Source organism: Ovis aries, chromosome 15 (assembly GCF_016772045.2).
Source record: "Ovis aries strain OAR_USU_Benz2616 breed Rambouillet chromosome 15, ARS-UI_Ramb_v3.0, whole genome shotgun sequence".
Lineage (NCBI taxonomy): Eukaryota > Metazoa > Chordata > Mammalia > Artiodactyla > Bovidae > Ovis > Ovis aries.
Window position 1 is genome coordinate 78,590,567 of NC_056068.1, and position 22,037 is coordinate 78,612,603.

The 22,037-nt window shown below is 38.2% G+C and overlaps 2 protein-coding genes and 1 pseudogene across 2 annotated transcripts; all 3 read right to left on the reverse strand.

The window, feature by feature from the left end:
- Positions 1–539: 539 nt before the first annotated feature.
- On the reverse strand, positions 540–1,483 carry LOC101106544 (olfactory receptor 8H1-like; annotated as a pseudogene).
- A 5,997-nt stretch (positions 1,484–7,480) lies between these two features.
- On the reverse strand, positions 7,481–8,407 carry LOC101102262 (olfactory receptor 8I2). Its single transcript, XM_004016473.5, has one exon. The coding sequence runs from the start codon at positions 8,405–8,407 to the stop codon at positions 7,481–7,483; it is 927 nt and encodes a 308-aa protein (XP_004016522.2).
- A 7,703-nt stretch (positions 8,408–16,110) lies between these two features.
- Positions 16,111–22,037, reverse strand: LOC105602384 (olfactory receptor 5J3-like). The gene has a single exon (XM_060399587.1). It carries the CDS (start codon positions 21,329–21,331, stop codon positions 20,393–20,395), a length of 939 nt encoding a protein of 312 aa, XP_060255570.1. The 5' UTR covers positions 21,332–22,037; the 3' UTR covers positions 16,111–20,392.

Sequence of the window (22,037 nt, forward strand, 5' to 3'; positions counted from 1 at the left end):
TTGAAACTTAAAGTTTCAGTGATTTTTTAAAAGCATTCTACAGGTAATTGAGTAGAAGGTTTGGAATCTAAATCCTTGAACATTTGGTTCCTCAACCAAGTCCTCGTAAATCACTCTGCTCTCTTGCTTCTCCACCAAGTAAACGAGTTGATTTCTGAAACTGGTATCATTTTTCCCAATATGGGACTCTTTTCAATTATAAAATTCTTTGAAGTTTGATCATGCATGGGGATTTGTACAGCACACTTTAAAAACTGACAACTGTATTTTTCATTTTGAAAATCAGTTGCCCTTAAAAACATATATATTGAGACCATGGTTTAAACGTGTTTCATGGTTTCCAATAACAGTGTAGATTTCTAAAGTCATATTCTTAGAAAGGCCTGAGATTGTATTTATTCAAGTAAAGGATGGATCAATAGAATAAATAAATAAATAGTTATATGTGTTTTTGGAGAAAGAGCAAGGAAATACACTATAGGGACAAAAATAAAAACACACACAGACAAACAGAGGAGCTTAAAAGTTCAGGATCAGTGTTAGTTTAATTGTTCGGAGCTCTTTCTCTTCTGTAAGACTCTGCTGAGAGCATTTTCACTTCTTTATTTTGAAGACTGTATATAAGCGGATTCAGCATGGGGATGACAATACTATAAAAAACAGAAACCACTTGATCCTTTCTCAAAGAGTAGGACTGACTTGGTTTTACATAAGTAAAAATTGTAGTGCCATAGAAGATGGTGACTGACAAGAGATGGGAGGCACAAGTAGAGAAGGCTTTCTGCTTCCCTGAAGTGGAAGTGATTTTCAGGATAGTGGGCAGGATGGACACATAGGACACAGATACTGTGATAAGAGACACCACTAGGGTGGAGCCAGCAAAAATGGATATTATGATTTCAATAGCATGAGTGTCCGTGCAGGACAGGGCTAAACCTGGGGGTGCATCACAGAAGAAGTGATAGATGACAGTAGAGTCACAGAAATGCAATTTACTCATGCAAAGCAGAGTGACAAAGGTGTCCATGAGGCCAGTCAAGAAGGATCCGAAGACGAGAGAGCAGCAGCGTCTGGTGGACATGATCGCTGGGTAACGCAGAGGCTTGCAGATGGCTTCATAGCGGTCATAGGCCATGGAGGAGAGAACACACTCAGTGACCCCCACGAAGACAAAACAGTTCATCTGGAGGGAACAGTTCAGGTAGGAAATGCACCTGTTGGAAGTCAGTAAGTTGTCTGAAGCTTTAGGGGTGATGGCAGTTGAGAAACTAAGGTCAAGAAATGACAGGTGAATGAGGAAAAAATACATGGGGGTGTGAAGCTGGAGATCCAGGCAGATTATCAACATCATTCCTGCATTGCCCAGCACAGTAATCAGGTACATCAGGAGAAATAGGGTGAAGAGGACCAGCCGGATATCTTCAGAGTCTGTCAGTCCCATGAGGATGAAGTCAGACACCTGTGTGATTTTCCTTCTGCCCATAGTTTTAAAATGCTCCAAACTGTTGAGAAATCAAAGTTGATTCTTAGCAGGAATCACTGCAAAAAAGATTTATGTTTCTACAAACAACGTGGCATATTTATATTACCTTTTTCTGAAAAAGGATAATATAGAGGGATGTCTCAAGTATAAAGAGAAAAATCTTTACTTGATTTCTAAATATAGAAATGTGCATAAATTGACATTTGGATGTAATATATTAAAAGCTACTGTATTGGAAAATTAGAAATAGCCTTGTAGTGTTTTAAACGTTTCACTTTATTGAAGCATTTAATTCCGTTGAGAAAATTATACCATAGATATTAATATTAGTCATGTTTTTTAGATGAAAAAAAGTACATAGAGAATTTAGGTAATTTATCCAGAGTCAGAGCTAGTACATGTTGTCTCAGTAATTCTACGAAGATAGATTGATCACAGAGCGCATACCCATAATACTAATTCCTATTCATAATTAATTTCAGCAGCCCTGAAAAACAAATGCTAGATATAAAATAATGATGAAAGAATTGTTTAAACACATCATGCACAATTTTTTTCAAATATTATTTAATACTAATGAAATAAATTCAACCTTTGGAATTCAGTAGGGTGTATTAAAATGATAGACCACATATTTTAGCATTAATTTCCAAAAAATAACGATATTCAAAATCAAATTTCTACAAAAACTTATATTTCTGAAATACACACATTCCTTGCAGACCCTGATTACATCAGTGTTATCTTTCACAAGTCCTGGGAGTACCTAGGGTAAGGTTACATGATATCTGCATGCATGCTTCTCTGATGTCCTTGTTTTGTTTGAACCTAACTAAAACTTTCTGATTTTCAGAATAATACTTACCAGCAGCCAGAGTTGGTGGAAAAGCAACTATTTCCAATATTATCTGACTAGTATTATGACAAAGTTTCCCTCACAAATAAAATATAAAGACTATTTCAGCTGAAATTTTCTGTAACATGATATTTTTTGATAAGTTAATATTAAATCTTAGTTCTTTTGTTTTATTCTGTGGGAAAAGTAAATCAATGTAGAAATTTTTTTCAACTGCTGTTCAAATGTAAAATTTGTCAGGAAGTTGTGTCTAAAAAGAATACCAGGGATCTAACTGTGCATGAATGCAGAGTAGAGTATGCCTTGCCTCTCATCCTGGTAACTCCAGGGAACCTCATATACCGGGGATTGGTGATTATGCAACATCTGGTCATCCCTATGGACCAATTTCCATCAAAGATTGCTTTGCACGTCTCCAAGGACAAGAGTTCAAGGACTAAATGCAGCTGCGCTAAGCTTTGAAAAGTTGGTTGTATTTTCCCTTAGGAGCCACACAATGAAGAGCCCAATGCTTTAGTTTTCCTTTGTAATGTTCTAAATTTATTCCTGTGGTGGTAGAGTAATTATTTCTAGAGAAATGATTAATCTATGACTATAATCATCAGGGATGGAAAGATATATTTTTTACAATGAAATTTTATATTTTATATTTAAATATATGTGTGACACTATGCTAAGAGTAAATATGTCCATTAGATACAAAATAAAATCTCCAAATATAAAAAGAATAATTCTCCTAGAGGTGATCAAAACTGATTTTTTAAGCTTTACTGAAGCATCATTGATACAGGAAGATTTATACACATTTACTATATACTTATTAATGAATTTAGATTCTGCATATATCCAAATGCCATCACCACATTCCAGGTTCTAAATCCAGCCGTCATCTCCAAAAATTCCCTTGTGTTCTTCTATGCATGTGTGTGTTTTGTGGTAAAAAAATGATTTCTAAAGATAACCACCACATACTAAAATATAGCATGTACAAAAATAAAATGAATGTATAAAAAATTTCAAAAATGATATGAAAATAATCAAACTCAAATTTTGGTGAATGTCTGAGCTATTTTTGTTCATTGAATGATTAATTGTATTCTTCTATATTTGCATACTTATCATACTATATAGTCAGTATTCATCTGCATTTTATAACTAAAATTTCACAATATAATGTGACCAATTTTATACTAGCCTTTCATAAATCCCATAATTAAATGCATTATGCATTGACTGATACCCCTTGACCAACTTTCTTCCAGAGTTCAGTTCGGTCACTGAGTTGTATTCTCTTTGCGACCCCAAGGTCTGTAACATGCCAGGCTTCCCTGTCCTTCACCATCATCTGGAGTGTGCTCAGACTCATGTCCAATGAGTCGATGATGCCATCCAACCATCTTATCCTCTGTCATCCCCTTCTCCTCCTGCCTTCAATATTTCCCAGCATCAGGGTCTTTTCTAATGAGTAGGCTCTTCACATTAGGTGGCCAAAGTATTGGAGCTTCAGCTTCAGCATCAGTCCTTCCAAGAATATTTAGGAATTATTTCCTTTAGGATTGACTGGTTTGATCTCCTTGCAGCCCAAGGGACTCTTAAGAGTCTTCTTCAACACCAAGTTCAAAAGCATCAATTATTTAGTTTTCAGCCTTCTCTATGGTCCAACTCTTACATTCATACATGACCACTGGAAAAACCATAGCTTTGACTATATGATCCTTTGTCAACAAAGTAATTTCTGCCCCTCCAGAAAAGTTCATCAAATATTAAATATTTCAGTGAGGATTATTTGCCCAAGAAGAAGAAGACTCCAAAAAGGGGTAGACTAAATATCAGATTACAATATTATAAATTTTCTGCTGATTCACGATAATGAAATCAATGTTTATGTAGATTTAAAAGTGAATCTTACAAGAAAGTTTTCCTATACATCCAGAATTTCAGGTAATATTTTATTGGTGTTGATAAAGAAGCTACACTTTTATGTGTTATACATTTGATGCAGGGCAATTCTATTCATCAGAAGACAGTGCTGCTAAAACAGGAATCTTTAGAAATTAAAATGCCAGTGTAAACTTATTTGACAACAGACAAGTTTGGGAGCTAAACCAACTGAGAAACTCTCTGTTATTTTCAGTCTAAAGTCACCTCAATAACCATAGTGTTTGCAAAATTGTCAGAAGCAAGTTCTTGCTCAGTAATATCCCAATGTTGAAACTCATTTTGTTAAATTTAGGATTATGCTTTCAGAACATTTATTTGTTTGACCATGACCATTTATTTTGTCATGTTGATACGAAGTCCTCATAAAACCGAGCTCCTCTGCTGAGTTTATGATTAACATCTTTATCCAAAATGTTATCCCCTTCCTTGTCCAACACCTGTTCCCCACAAAGTTGAGGATTATCAAAGAAAAGAGGGCTTGAAACCCAGAAGGACCTTGTGGGGCCCTCCCTGGTACAAATGCCATTTCTAGTCCCCAGTTTCCCATTTGTAGAAATAAGGTTTTCATCCTCCTTGACCTTTCCTGAGTTCCGAGGACATATTCAAACAATAACTGTTTAGGTCAGTGAGCACACGTGGAAAGCAACAATGGTGTAGTAATGGGCCAGTGTGCTGATTCCTCCACAAGGGAGGCACGTAACAGTGCATGTCCCTGCGATCTGCTATAGGAACCAAGGCCCCACCCAGATGGAGTATGGTAGCTTCAGGCTGCACACAAGAACGGGGACCCCAGACTGGCTGGTACCAGAAGGTAGATCCTGGAACACCACCTTGTGACCTCACCACCCACCAATCAGAAGGTCATGTATCCTACAGAACTCCCTGCAAATTTTGCCTATAAAACTTTTCCTTGAAAAGCATCTGGGAGTTTGGGTCTTTTGAACGTGTGTGGGTGTGTGCTAACTCACTTCAGTCGTGTCTGACTCTGTGCAATTCAATGAAATGTAGTCTGCCGGCTCCTCTGCCCATTGGATTCTCCAGACAAGAATGCTGCAGTGGGTTGCCATGCCCTCCTTTAGGAGATCTTCCCCACCTAGAAATTGAATTCTCATCTCTTATGTTTCCTGCGTTAACAGGCGAGTCCTTTACCACTAGCCACCTGGGAAGCCCTTTGATCATGAACACCATATCCTCCTTGCTTAACCTTGGAATAAAGCTCTCTTTGCTCTAAATAGCAACATTTCTCAACAATACCTAACCAGTTGAATTCAATTACTTATAATCACCTATACAATGTATAATTCTGTATACATTCATTTCAATGTCCTAATACTAAGGAAAACATGATTTGAAAAGACATTTATAAATAAAAGATGTTGTGGTGAACCAAGGACGAAAGAGCAGATAAAACCAAGGAGGGTCCTGGAATGCAGGAGCAGAAACACCAGACTCTTGTCGTCCTTCCCTCCCCCGTGTTGTAACTATTAATGGATTTCAGGTCCTCCTGAGCAGTATAAGTATAGCCTGTCTCCCCTCCTACTCGATAGGGAGAAGGCATTTGCCTGTCTCTGGAGAAGGCAATGGCAACCCACTCCAGTGTTCTTGTCTGGAAAACCCCATGGACGGAGGAGCCTGGTAGGCTGCAGTCCGTGGGGTCGCTAAGACTCAGGCACGACTTGAGCGACTTCACTTTCACTTTTCACTTTCCTGCATTGGAGAAGGAAATGGCAACCCACTCCAGTGTTCTTGCCTGGAGAATCCCAGGGACGGGGGAGCCTGGTGGGCTGCCGTCTATGGGGTTGCACAGAGTCGGACACGACTGAAGCGACTTAGCAGCAGCTGCAGCAGCCCCCCGCTCAGTATACCTGCCTCATCCAATCAGCAAATGGCCCGCCAGACCCCATCCCGCTCCTTGTACTATGGGTGTAAAAGTGGCCTAAGGACCCCTGTTCAGCATCGGTTCTCCCTTGAGCTGGTCTGCTGTTCTAAGAGCATCTCCCACTCTAATAAACTTTATTTCCCTCTCCTTCTGTCTCATGTCTAGAAATTCGTTTCCAACCCACTGCCAGACCCTGACAGATGTCTCTGAAATGATTTCTTAAATAGAATTTTCAACAAAACTAATAGTTTTTGAGTGCTAATGTACACGTGTACTCAGTTGCTAAGTCATGTCCAGTTCTTTGGGTTACCACGGACTGTAGCCTGCCAGGCTCCTCTGTCCATGGAATTCTCCAGCAAGCATACTGGAGTGGGTGGCCATTCCTTTTTCCAAGGGATCTTCCCGACCTAGGGATCAAACCCCGGTCCCCTGCATTTCAGGCAGACTCTTTAGTGTCTGAGCCACCATCTCTATAGATCCTATGCATACCCTATAGATACCTCCAAAATGCCTCAGGAATTGTGCTATAGCCAGTGCTTTATTAATCTACACGCACACACACACACACACACACACACACACACACACACAGTTTATTCAGTCTTTGAACTTAGAGAGGCACATTGTATTTGTTAAGAAATGGAATTCTGTGGTTTTTGAAATATTCTCTGCTTCATAAAATGAGGTTTCATAGATAAATGGTAAGAATTTTAACTCTCACAGCAAAATGAATGGGCATTACCAAGAGATTTCTCTGTATTACCCAATGTCCTCTTATCACTTGTGTTTACACATCACGAAAATTAATAACTCTAATCCCTCACAATTCCCTTCCGGCCACAGATTTGTAATCACTTTTATTATTTCTCTATGCCTTCACTTCCTCTAGGCTAATCAGCAATCATTTCTTGTTAATAGTATTTGAGTCATCATTTCTTAATCTACCAATTTTCTACTCTCAATTTGTTGATAATGGACAAAACACCATGTCAAAACTTATAAAAAATCAATTTAATAGTAGTTCAACATTTTGCAGTGTGATGGCATAATCATAGGTGGGGTTTAGCCACCATTCAGATGCTTTACGTACCTGTGCATGTCTTTGTCTGAAAAATTTTAGTACTGAAATGAGCACCTTCCATGGTGATCCAGTATCCATATCAACAAATAAAATGATAATTCATCTCCTGCATTTCATGACTCTGTTATCATTTATTTTGTCTTATTCTTTCAGGGGTTACTCTACTAGTTCCCAGATTTTTAAGCCATTGAATGCCTGAGGCACTCTAGGTTTGCTTTAGTTGCAACATGTACAGATTTGTCATGGAAACAGTTTTTGAAATGCTCTCAGGAGAGCATTTTTTACATCTTTGTTCCTCAAACTATAGATAAGCGGATTCAGCATGGGAATGACAATGGTATAGAATACAGATGCCACCTGTGCCTGGGTCAAGGAAGATGTGTTATCAGGCTGCAAATACGTGAAAATCAGGGACCCATAGAAGACGGTCACCCCCATGATGTGGGACACACAGGTGGAAAAGGCTTTCTGTCTCCCTGCTGCAGACCGGCTCTGCAGGATGGCTGAGATGATGGCGATGTAGGTGACAGTGATGATGAAGAGACAGCTAAGAACGGTGAAGCCAGCTAAAACAAAGATCACTATTTCTGTGCTGAATGCATCTACACAGGACAGAGCCAGAAGTGCTGTGGTGTCGCAGAAAAAGTGATTGATGCTGGCATCACAGAATGCCAATCTGCTGATCACACAGATGGAGACCAGAGAATTGGTGAAGCCAATCATGTAAGGGGTGACTCCCAACCACCTGCACGCCGTCTGGGACATGACCACGGAGTACAGTAAGGGATTGCAGATAGCCACATAGCGGTCATAGGCCATGGACCCCAGAAGGAAACACTCACTACACACTAAACCCACAAAAAAGTACATTTGAACAAAGCAGCCAACGAAGGAGGTTTTCTGAATTGACTGGAGATTTACCAGCGCCTTGGGTGTTATAGTAGAAGAATAAAATATATCAATGAATGCTAAATTGCTAAGGAAAAAGTACATAGGTGTGTGGAGCTGAGAGTCGAATCTGATTGTCAGAATTAGTCCAAGGTTCCCCAAAACAGTGATGAGATAAATAAAGAGGAACATCATGAAGAGGCTGACTTGTAGCTCATGGTGATTTGCAAATCCAGAGAGGATGAAGAACGTCACCTCCGTGAAATTTTTCCCAGCCATTTCTGTCAACTCAGACCCTTGACTTCTCTGCTGAAAAATGATAAGAAAAGTTAGAGGAAATTCAAATCCAAAGGCATGATAACCAGCACTGACCTAGACTCCCATAATGAGAGAGTAACAGATGGGAAGCAAATATTAAATGACTTCAAGTTAATTGGGAATTTATATATGATTTTAATTTAAAAAAATAGAACTAACAAACAGTAATCAAAAATTCCAAGTGCATATTCACTGGAATTGGCTGCCCTCTATAAAAACCAAATCTATCTGGATTGCTTTTTAAAGAAATTTCTCTAGAGATAAACCATCCTCTTCCCTTATCTATCACTGGGACCCAATTCATATACTTAGAAACTTACATACTGTAATTGATTATGTATTATTCTTAGAAAACATGGAGCTCAGCTGGAAATTTAAATTTTGGTATGTAATGACACCTTGTGTGGCAGTCATAAAATTTCAGCAGCCAATAAGTACTTTACAGGGTTGTTTTAGGTGCTTAATGAGATCTTCAGTGGGCATATCTAATAGTTCCTTGGACTCAATAAAGCTTGCTACATTTTGCAAATATATATATGTATGTAAATATATAAAATGTATATTTTACAAAATGTTCTATATAAACATATGCATATATTTACATATAGTAAGTGAGATATTATATATATATAATGGAGAAGGGGATGGCAACCCTTTTTCCAGCATTCTTGCCTGGAGAAGCCCATGGACAGAGAACCCTGGTGAGCTAGAGTCCATGGGGTCACAAAGATTCGGACACAACTGAGTGATTCACACACACACACGCACACACACTTTATGTATATATATGTAAGTCACCTAATACGAACCCCCAAGTTGTGAACTTTCAAAGATGCGAATGTGCCTTCACATGTTCAGTCACATGTCCGTTTACGTGTCTGGCTTGCGCTGTCCACCCTCTACGATTGGCTGTGCTTTCCTGTAGTTTACTGTACATTGCTATGTGGAGTACAGTAGTGCAGGATCTTTATTTCAAGCATAAAAGCAGCAGTGATGTAGCTGGTACTGCTCAGAAGAGATTCAGGAAATGGTAAGAGGATTTTGTTTATTTGAGGAGACACTGCTAGCGTTTTGAGGCACAGGACCCAAATGTACAAGAATGGTACATGAAAGCTCCAGCAGCCGTTCAGAATGCAATCCGTTGCTAGCCTGTCATCTGACAAGAATAAAACAGCTACTCCTCAGACATCTCTGCATCGATTCTTCAAGAGGGTATTCATTGGTAGAACTGAATCCGGCAAGGAGCAAGAGCCTGTGCATCAGCGTCAGGCCTCAGTGGCCTGCAGCTTTCCCTGCTACTATCCCTGAGGATCTTCAGCTCCACCACCTCCCAGCTCCTCTCTGCCCTTCAGTCGGTAACTTTTTGCCTGCTCACTCAGTGCCAGCCCCTATATGCCGGCTGCTGTTCTGTAGTACTGCAGTTTTCAAGGTACTGTTCTGTAAGATTTAAAATGTTTTGTGTTTGCTTTTTATGCATTGTTTGTGCAAAAATTATTATAAGCCTACCACAGGACAAAACTGTATAGCTGATTGCGTTAGCTGGGTACCTAACTTAACTTTGTTGGGCTTAATGAAGAAACTGGACTTACCAATGTGCTCTAGGAATAGAACTCATTCACATGGAGGGGCCTTATATGTTAATATAAAAGGAAAGAAACATCTTGTTTATTTTATATATTAATGCTAAAATCCTCTCTACTTTTTTTCTATCACATACCCTTTCTTTCTATTGGTGAACCCTTCTAAATGGGGAATATAGGCTATGATGCAGCCAAATTGTTTTATTTCTGTGGTTACAATCAGGTTTATTGCCAGAATGAAACACTTGGTTATCTACAACATCAGGCAATAACTAATTCACTGCCAATAGCAAGATTCATCTTAATAATATGATGTGAAGAAGCCTACAAATGGTAAAATGCATATGATTTGTTATATTTAAAACAGAAATTAAAACATAAAGTGATTTCACTAAAAATTAAAGAACTTATTTTCCTAGTTATATTGACATAAGCATGTGCTAAATAAGTAAAACTGAAACTGGTGTGATATTAATGCAGTTTATTTCAGACATGTGGCACTTCCCAAAGGAATCTTATGTTATATAAAGTATACTTAATCCCTTAGTAGCTCTCATGTTCACAGTGTTCCTATTTACTTATCCATTCATTCCTTTATTTAGCATTTAGCCAATGAAGACATTTGGTCTTGGCTGTCATTAAAGGCACTTTTCTTAAAGCATACTGGAAGGTGCTGGTGTATAAAAATAAAAACTGTCAATGCGAGAAACATACATAACTACACAATAATTAAAAGAGGAAGGTGATAAAATTAAACTTACCTGAGATTTAGTCATCAAAAGGAAACTCTCTTTTCATTCAGGACTCTTCCACCTTTTTTCAGGTTTATGATCAGACAATAGGAAGAGAAAACATTGCTTAATACTTGCAAAATTCATCATAATTTTTGGCACATAACTATATTTTTCTCACCTATAAGTCTGAACTCTGTGAATTCCCAGGAAGATGACTTGGATCTGTTGCTGTTTTTGCTGCTGCTGTGTTTATCACATAGCTCTATTTCTAACATAATGGACCCCTAATGGTATCAGGAAGTTGATGGGGAAAATGGTGGTGGTTTTGATGACAATTATGGAAAATATGTATATCACCTTCCAATGATGGGATAAAATATGAGCCAAATTAGCAAAGTGGTTTATTATTTGCATGTACCTTCTCAAGAATTCAAATCTACATTTTAGTTCAAATTTAGATTTGTATTCAGAATTATTTTTGTGCTCAGTGTTTTTATAAAGCAGTCTCATGACAAAGAATTATCTTCAGAAATCTAGTCTTAAACTGTCTTTTTGTACCAAAATCTTTGTTTAAACTCACAAATATATATCATGAAGGAACTGGTCAATTAACACCTTTCATCTCTTGAGATTTGTATTTTAATTGTACCCCAAGGTTTATTTTTAATTTGCATGGGATACATCCACAGTGAAAAGGTTTGGAAATAAATAGCCCTTACTTGTGTGTATTTGTTTAAGTATCCATAGGCATACTGAAAAATTCAATTTAATATAGTTTTCAAAATTATATTTGTTTTATATTATACATTTAAATTATTAAACTTTATATTTATTATATTTGTCTTTATTATATACATTTTAGATTTTCTGTTATTAAATTGTTATATATATTATTCATATTATATAAAAATATATATAGCAGCTTTTCTAAAATATGAAATGTATATGAGATGCATGGTGTTAGAAAATATCAGATAACTACTGCCCCTTTCTAAGCTTTCCAGGTAACTCTCCCACCAAAGAGAAGTGAGTCTTCCTGTCTACTGATTTAACATTGAAATCATGTTAATAAATCATGTATGTTTTTTTTAATGCAGGCATTCAGTGATTCTTAATTGACTTCCTCCATGGTATGTACACAAAATAACTAGTTGAGAATAAGTACGCCATCTAGAAAAATAAACAAAAAATCTTAAGTAAAATTAAAGTTTGTGCTCTGAGTTTCATGCTCAGCAGAATGGTCAGTAATTTGAAACAATTTAATTATATTATTATTGTTTCTTTATTTTCTAATCAGCTTGATAGGACACACTATATAAGGATTCTAGGTTAGTAAATCTGTGACTGACCCACAAAGGTGAAATTTTTTAAGTATCTCAGGTCCATGAACTCTTTCCAAATACTAGCTTAGAAGAATCTCACAGATTTGTCTAATTAAGTTACTTTTCAATTGGTATAATTATATTTTATTATTTTACTTACCTTTAGAAGGGATTTAGTATTGCAATAATGAAACATGACAGATTTTTCATTGGGAAAGAAAAAAAACACATCTCTAATTCTACTTGTTGCACTATATATTTAAAAAGGGAAATAAAATCTATTACACATGGGCCATATCAGTTAAAGGTGGACAGAAAATTAAGATATTAGGAAGAAAGAAATTGTACTACATTTTCCCCCTCTAAACTTAAACTTTGAAAAACTTAAACTTTGAAAAAATTGGGATATAAATATCAAATTTCCATCCATTATCTTACTTCTTTCAACATACTTTATCGAGCAACTATTAAGTAACAGATACTGTGCTTTATGTGGGAAAACAAAGATGAGAATAAAATCATCTCTACTTTTGCATCCTTAGAGTTGGTTGCCACCTTCAAGTTTCAAAATTTGCCTCAGTTCTTCAATATTCTGACATTTGATGAGCTAAAGGTATTGTGGTTACCATTGTTTAATTGGTTTAGGGACTTTGTTTGACCATGCTATAGAGTGAATGTGTGCGTTCATGCTAAGTCACTTCAGTCATGTCCAACCCTTTGCAACCCTATGGACTGCAGCTCACTAGGCTCCTCTGTCCATGGGGATTCTCCAGGCAAGAATACTGGAGTGGGTTCCTGTGCCCTCCTCCAGGGGATCTTCCCAACCCAGGATGGAACCCACAGCTCATGTCTCCTGCCTTACCAGGAGGGTTCTTTACTATGTAATAAATGCTTGCTCAATTCAATTCATATTTATTATAAACCCATTTATAAGAGAGTGAATAAACTGGCTTGAAATTCAACATTAAAACAAACAAACAAATGAAGATTATAACATCTAGTCCCATCACTTAATGGAAAATAGAAGGGGAAAAAGTGGAAGCATTGACAGATTTTATTTTCTTGGGCTCCAAAATCACTGCAGGCAGTGACTGCAGCTATGAAACTGAAAAATGCTTGCTTCTTGGAAGAAAAGCTGTGACAAACCTAGACAGTGTATTAGATCCATAACATCAAAGCTATGGCTTTTCCATTAGTCATGTAGGGACTAAGAGTTAGACCATGAGTTACACCATGTGAGAGTCAAACCACAAAGAAGGCTGAGCGCTAAAGAATTGATGCTTTCAAATTGTGATGCCGGAGAAGACTCTTAAGAGTCCCTTGGACTGCAAAGAGATCCAACCAGTCCATCCTAAAGGAAATCAACCTTGAATATTCATTGGAAGGAACTGATGCTGAAGCTCCAAATTTGGCCACCTGATGCGAAGAGCTGAAGGCTCATTAGAAAAGACCCTCATGCTGGGAAAGACTGAAGGCAACAGAAGAAGTGGGTGGCAGAGGATGAGATGGTTGGATAGCATTACTGACTCAACGGACATGAATTTGAGCAATAGTGAATGACAGGAGCTTGGCATGCTGCAGGCCATGGGGTTGCAAAGAGTCAGATATGATTTAGCCACTAAACAACAATAACAAGAAAATAAACCCACTTTGGGTTCTGGCTGTTGTTAATCAGCCATATTTTTAGCTTTTTATTCGATATTTTCAGACTTACAGATGCACCTTACCTTGCTCAGGAAAGCTAACAGCTTACACGATTATAGCCTAATTATTAGCATAAAGAAGAAATAAAGAGTTTACTTAATTTTACCAGTGTTTGCACTAATTTCTTTTTTCCTATTCCGAGATCTGAGTCAGAATACCATGCTGCAGTTGCTCTAGCAGACACTAATGAGGCGCCCCATTATGTTAGCCTTTCTTCAGCTCTTGTTCTCTCCACCGATTTAACCTACAGATGTTTGTTCTTCCTCTCTTTCTTGCTTAATTGCACTCTGAAAATGTTTACCCTCTAGCTACACCCCTCCAAGACAACACTCTCTAACAGTCCTTTCCTCTGGAGGCATTCTTCATTCCAGAAAGAGTATCACAGGATGATGACCTCAAGAAACATCAGAACCTGTCCTAGAATCACCTGAGGTCCTGAAATCACCCTAAAGATCTCAATGCCTCCAGGAGAAGGAGAAGAATACAAGACCACATCAACCCTGATCTTTATCTTCAGCCCCACTTCGCATTCTGAAACTATAATACCTCTTCCAGCTTCTGAGGAAGGGGGTGCAGTCTTGGAAGTATTAGTTCGCTGTGGTTCCCCTTTGACTGGCAAAGTAATATAGCTACTCCTTTCTAGTCCTCTAAAGCTCTGTCTCCATGTTTCTCTTTGATATTAGCAAAGAGAGGCCGTTTTTTGGCAACACAGTCAATGTCTTATCTCTTTAGTTTTCTGTTATCAGTAGTTGCCCCCCTTTCTTTCTTTTTCCTTCATGACCTTGATGCATTTTAAAGAAATTGGTCAAATAATCTGAAGAATATCTCTCAGTTTAAGTTAGCCTGGTTTCTTCTCATGACTAACTTGAGATTATTCATTATGGGAAAAAGTACCAAAGGCCCATATATATGCCTTGTTCACATTATCAGAGGATACATTACATGGATAAATATTTCTAGTAATATTAAACTTGGTCACTTAGTTAAGGTAGTGTCTGCCCGAATTCTTTACTGTAAAAATACAATTCCTTACTCTGTAATTTACATAAATTAATATTTCTATGTAATTATATATATGCAATATTAGCATTCTTACTTAAATTAATGTCATTTACTATGTCTTTTATATCAATTCACATATATGTAAGGAAACAAACTATGTCAGGTTATTTCATTCATACTTTTTGGAATCCATCAAGAAGCTACATCTGATGACTATCACAGTGGTGCTTTCATAGTAAATTTCCGTTTTCCATATTCTGTCAACGTATTTTCACTGAAAATATCCTCTAAGGGAGAGTTGCTCTTATGTATTTAGTTATACCAGTATGCACTTGTTTGTAAGTGTTTTGTCCTTTGAGGTTGTTATCCAACACCGTTATCACTCATTTTGTTGTTCAAATTGTTCTAGCTTTGTTAGTGGGAACACCATTGCTCCTCTGCACATTGCTGTTTGTGCATGCTTGCCATTTCTCTTTGTTTCAATTCTACTTCTCATGCCCTGGAAGCGCAAGGGACTGCAGGTTTATTTTATATTTTCCTGGGGAAATGACCACTTTTCCAAGGACGCCTGTTATCGTTCATGAGAGTAGGGTGTCTGGAATCCAGGATATTTTATTTTCACTTGCATTTCATTTTCATGTGCGCATTTATATTATTCCCTTAAGAATATATAACAAGTTTTTAACCTTTTTAATGTTTTTAAGGTTCAAGTCTTTCTAACCATAATTTTATAAATGAAGACTCTATGCTTTAGTTGAAGATGTTTATAACTGGGAAACATAATTCTGAGTTTGTGTTCAGAGAAACCATTTGCTAGCTTTATGGCCATGTAAACATTTCTTATCACTTTGATTCACAGTGTCCTTGTCTGCAAAGTGACAATAGTAGTACCCACCTTACATGTTTATGAAAATTAAATTAAATTATAAAATATTCTGCATGATGTTGAGATTTTACCAGGCATTCAATCAATACCTGAGTGGCTATTGATATATTCAATCAGTTCCCTGGTGGCTCAGATGGTAAAGAATCTGCTTGAAATGTGGATGACTTGAGTTTCATCCCTGCATTGTGAAGATCCCCTGGAGGAGGACATGGCAGCCTGTTCCAGTATTCTTGCCTGGAGAATCCCCAAGGACAGAGGAGAATGGCAGTCTACAGTCCATTGGGTCGCGAAGAATCAGACATGACTAAATGACTAAGCACACATTCAATCAGTATCTGTCTCGTGTCCCTAATATAAATGCTTTATAATAATCTATTACAACCATACATCCACATTTATTGAACTGTTTCCTCTACTGTTTGACTTACACTAATCATGATTTTTTTGTTGTTTATTTTTATTCAGTTTTTAAAAATTTTTTTGGAGTATAATTGATGTACAATGCTGTGTTAGTTTCGTCTGTAGGTTGATATGGAATTACAAAATACATATAGGAAATTCTGTTTATGTAAAATGGTAGGAGGACTATATACTAATATATGAACATATGTGTGCTTGAATTCTACTTCTGAAATCTTGATGTTTTTTTTATCTTGATCAACTGTTTAACCCCATTGATCCTTTGTTTCCTCAACTATAAAAGCCATTAGTTCTTCTAGAGTTTAAAAAAGAAGAAAAATTGAGACCACTCTCTGCAACTGATTTTTTTAGGGGGTGCTTTGTATAGAAGCATGAATGTGTGGGTGTTTGTGTGATTATCATCTACTGGGTCATTATTATTCAATCAAAACTGCAAATCATATTTTATAACTAAACAGCCTGTAGAAGATGGTGTCAGTTTCTTATATAAGAAGTTAGAAGAGATTCAAAATAATAATTTGGGAATTGAAGGAATCCAAAGTGTACAGTGATATAAAATTATTGTATACTGGGCAGGTCATGGTGGAGAGGTCTGACAGAATGTGGCCCACTGGAGAAGAGGATGGCAAACCACTTCAGTATTCTTGCCTTGAGAACCCATGAACAGTATGAAAAGGCAAAATAATAGGATACTGAATGAGGAACTCCCCAGGTCAGTAGGTGCCCAATATGCTACTGGAGATCAGTGGAGAAATAACTCCGGAAAGATAGAAGGGATGGAGCCAAAGCAAAAACAATACCCAGCTGCGGATGTGATTGGTGATAGAAACAAAGTCCGATGCTGTAAAGAGCAATAGTGCATAGGAACCTGGAATGTCAGGTCCATGAATCAAGGCAAATTGGAAGTGGTCAAACAAGAGATGGCAAGGGTGAACATCGACATTCTAGGAATCAGCGAACTAAAATGGACTGGAATGGGTGAATTTAATCCAGATGACCATTATATCTACTACTGCGGGCAGGAATCCCTCAGAAGAAATGGAGTAGCCATCATGGTCAACAAAAGAGTCTGAAATGCAGTACTTGGATGCAATCTAAAAAATGACAGAATGATCTCTGTTCGTTTCCAAGGCAAACCATTCAATATCACTGTAATCCAAGTCTATGCCCCAACCAGTAACACTGAAGAAGCTGAAGTTGAACGGTTCTATGAAGACCTACCAGACCTTTTAGAACTAACAACCAAAAAAGATATCCTTTTATTATAGGGGACTGGAATGCTTAAGTAGGAAGTCAAGAAACACCTGGAGTAACAGGCAAATTTGGCCTTGGAATGCGGAATGAAACAGGGCAAAGACTAACAGAGTTTTTCCAAGAAAATGCCCTGGTCATAGCAAAGACCCTCTTCCAAAAACACAAGAGAAGACTCTACACATGGACATTACCAGATGGTCAACACCGAAATCAGATTGATTATATTCTTTGCACCCAAAGATGGAGAAGCTCTATACAGTCAACAAAAACAAGACCAGGAGCTGACTGTGCTTCAGATCATGAACTCCTTATTGCCAAATTCAGACTTAAATTGAAGTAAGGAAAACCACTAGACCATTCAGGTATGACCTAAATCAAATCCCTTATGATTATACAGTGGAAGTGAGAAATAGATTTAAGGGCCTAGATCTGATAGATAGAGTGCCTGGTGAACTATGGAATGAGGTTCGTGGCATTGTACAGGAGACAGGGATCAAGACCATCCCCATGGAAAAGAAATGCAAAAAAGGTAAATGGCTGTCTGAGGAGGCCTTACAAACAGTTGTGAAAAGAAGAGAAGTGAAAAGCAAAGGAGAAAAGCAAAGATATAAGCATCTGAATGCAGAGTTCCAAAGAATAGCAAGAAGAGATAAAAAAGCCTTCTTCAGCAATCAATGCAAAGAAATAGAGGAAAAGAACAGAATGGGAAAGACTAGAGATCTCTTTAAGAAAATTAGAGATACCAAGGGAACATTTCCTGCAAAGATGGGCTCAATAAAGGACAGAAATGGCCTGGACCTAAAGAAGCAGAAGATATTAAGAAGAAGTGGCAAGAATACACAGAAGAACTGTACAAAAAAGTTCTTCATGACCCGGATTATCACGATGGTGTGATCACTCATCTAGAGCCAGATATCCTGGAATGTGAAGTCAAGTGGGCCTTAGAAAGCATCACTATGAACAAAGCTAGTGGATGTGATGACATTCCAGTGGAGCTATTTCAAATCCTGAAAGATGATGCTGTCAAAGTGCTACACTCAATATGCCAGCAAATTTGGAAAACTCGGCAGTGGCCACAGGACTGGAAAAGGTCAGTTTTCATTCCAATCCCAAAGAAAGGCAATGCCAAAGAATGCTCAAACTACCACACAATTGCTAGTAAAGTAATATTCAAAATTCTCCAAGACAACCTTCAGCAATACGTGAACCGCGAACATCCTGATATTCAAGCTGGTTTTAGAAAAGGCAGAGGAATGAGAAATCAAATTGCAAACATCTGCAGGATCATGGAAAAAGCAAGAGAGTTCCAGAAAAACATCTATTTCTGCTTTATTGACTATGCCAAAGCCTTTGGCTATGTGGATCACAATAAACTGTGGAAAATTCTGAAAGAGATGGGAATACAGACCACCTGACCTGCCTCTTGATAAATCTGTAGGCAGGCCAGGAAGCAACAGTTAGAACTGGACATGGAACAACAGACTGGTTCCAAATAGGAAAAGGAGTACGTCAAGGCTGTATATTGTCACCCTGCTTATTTAACTTCTATGCAGAGTGCATCATGAGAAATGCTGGGCTGGAAGAAACACAAGCTGGAATCAAGATTGCTGGGAGAAATATCAATAACCTCAGATATGCAGATGACACCACCCTTATGGCAGAAAGTGAAGAGGAGCTAAAAAGCCTCTTGATGAAAGTGAAAGAGGAGAGTGAAAAAGTTGGCTAAAAGCTCAACATTCAGAAAACGAAGCTCATGCCATCCGGTCCCATCACTTCATGGGAAATAGATAGGGAAACAGTGGAAACAGTGTCAGACTTTATTTTGGGGGGCTCCAAAATCACTGAAGATGGTGATTGCAGCCATGAAATTAAAAGGCGCTTACTCCTTGGAAGAAAAGTTATGACCAACCTACATAGCATATTCAAAAGCAGAGACATTACTTTGCTGACTAAGGTCCGTTTTTAGTCAAGGCTATGGTTTTTCCAGTGGTCATGTATGGATGTGAGAGTTGGACTGTGAAGAAGGCTGAGCACCAAAGAATTGATGCTTTTGAACTGTGGTGTTGGAGAAGATCTTGAAAGTCCCTTGGACTGCTAGGAGATCCAACCAGTCCATTCTGAAGGAGATCAGTCCTGGGTGTCCTTTGGAAGGAATGATGCTAAAGCTGAAACTCCAGTACTTTGGCTACCTCATGCAAAGAGTTGACTCATTGGAAAAGACTTTGATGCTGGGAGGGATTGGGGGCAGGAGGAGAAGGAGACGACAGAGGATGAGATGCCTGGATGGCATCACTGACTCGATGGACGTGAGTAACGCTGGGAGTTGGTGATGGACAGGGAGGCCTGGCATGCTGTGATTCATGGGGTCTCAAAGAGTCGGACACGACTGGGTGACTAAACTGAACTTAACTGAACTGGAGATACTTTGGATTTAATGTAGCGAGACTTCTCAGAGCTTCCTTTATCTGACTGAAGGCAGAACTTCTGAGAGTGAGGCTGCCATAAACCCCCTCTCTTTGGGGTGGCTTTGTCTGCCAGGAAAAGACAGAGAAGGCCCCCTGCCTCTATCATAAATAAATGATGCCCCAGGATTTCTTATCTCCCATCTCTTCCCTTAGAAGCCCATTTGTTTTTCTCACAGAAGCCATTTCTCACTCTCCCTCTCCTCTATGTCAAATTATTGAACAAGTAAAATTTTTGTACACTTTTATATACATATGAATAAACTTCATCTATTCTCCCATTAATCTACCTTTTGTCAATTTAATCCACAGTCCTTTAATTAATAAACTTAAGAAAGTAAAAGAAAAGGTTTCTTCCTTCATGACAGAAAGTATTGCATATGTATGTATGTATATGCACACACATAAAATGTAATATAATGTATGAGCATCTGTTTCCAAATGCCAATGAAAAGGATCTTTGTTCATATGCTAATTTAAAATATCATCCTTCTTTTCTCCAAAATTCTCACACATATTTAATAATGTACCCATATGTAGCATCAACTAGTATTCGTAAAAGTTTCTGCCTGAAAATCATAGTCACTGAGCAAATATTTTTCTCATGATAAGTCTTTTCATTGCTTCTTTGGCTTCTGTGTTCCTTATGCTGTATATCAGAAGATTTAGTACTGGCAGCAAAAGGGTATAGAACACAGACAAGATTTTGGCTTTCTCATCTGGGTAGCTAGAGCTGGTCCCCAAATAAGTAAAAATCACTGTTCCATAGAAGAGACTCACTACCGTTAGGTGGGAGGCACATGTGGAGAAGGCTTTGTATCTGCCTCTCAAAGACCGTGTCTTCAGGACGGTGAGAAGGATTCCCAGATAGGAACTAACCACCATCAGAAAGGTAGCCACGGATGTGGTTCCAGAGAAGACAGTAAATAAAGCTTCACTGTAATGGGTGTCAGAACAGGCAAGTTGGAAAAGTAGTGGGATATCACAGAAATAGTGGTTAATGACATTGTGCCCACAGAAGGACAGATTGAGCAAACCAGACAGGTGGGTGAATGAGTTGGCACAACCCAGGAGATAGGAGGCAGTGACGAGGTGGATGCAGAAGGTGGGCGTCATGAGACCTTTATAGTGGAGAGGACGGCGGATGGCAAGGTAGCGATCATAGGCCATGGCGGTCAAGAGGAAGCATTCCGTGGTCAGGAACAAGCTGAGAAAGCAGCACTGGAGGAGGCAACTACGGTAGGAAATAACTTTCTGTCCTGCAATGTAGTTCACCAACAGCTTAGGAATGAAGACTGAGGAATAGCAGAAATCCAGGAAAGCCAACTGGCTAAGGAAAAAGTACTTGGGAGAGTGGAGCTGATCACTAGCCAGGATGATGGTGATAATCCAGACATTGCCCAGGACAGTGACGAGATAGATCAAGAGAAACAGCACAAATAGGACTGTATTCAGTTCAGGGTTATCGGTCAGCCCCAGGAGGATGAACTCAGTTATCCCACTGACATTGCTGTCAGCCATTTATGTGACTCCTCTAAGACTGATCTGCAGAGGGTAAGAGAAGAAAGAAAATAAACCAAGGAACAACTTGAATATATGAATTCCATTTGCTAGTAGCTTTAGAAAACTGCATGGTTTTAGTTAATAATAATAGCCTGAAAGTGAAAGTGAAGTGTTAGGCACTCAGTCTCGTTCAGCTCTTTGTGGACCCATGAACTGCAAACCTACCAGGCTCCTCTGTTCATGGAGTTCTGCAAGCTGGAATACTGGACTGTATTGGCAATGCTTTCTCCAGAGGATCCTCTTGACCCAGAGATGGAACCTGGGTCTCCTGCATTGTAGGCAGATTATTTACTGTCTGAGCAACCAGGGAAGCCTCAACAATAATAATAATAGTAATCTATAATAATCCAATTCTTTTAAGTATGAAAAGTTTATCGGATATAAAACTTTATTTGGTACAAAGTGTCACCAGTGTGTATAACCTGGCAATATGCACCATAAAAGAACCTCTAGAGAAATTAAAGTCCTCGTGAAGAGCCCTAAGAGGAGTCTTTAACAAAGGAAATTCAGGAGATGGATCCTGGATAACAGTATAGTCCAAATTCCAGACATAGACAAGAATCTCATATTTTAAGAAAGTACATCTGTTAACAAAGAGCAAAAAGAAAAAAAAAATTCAGTATTTAACAGGTAAATTCTTGAGACATCTAGCAAAATTATTCTC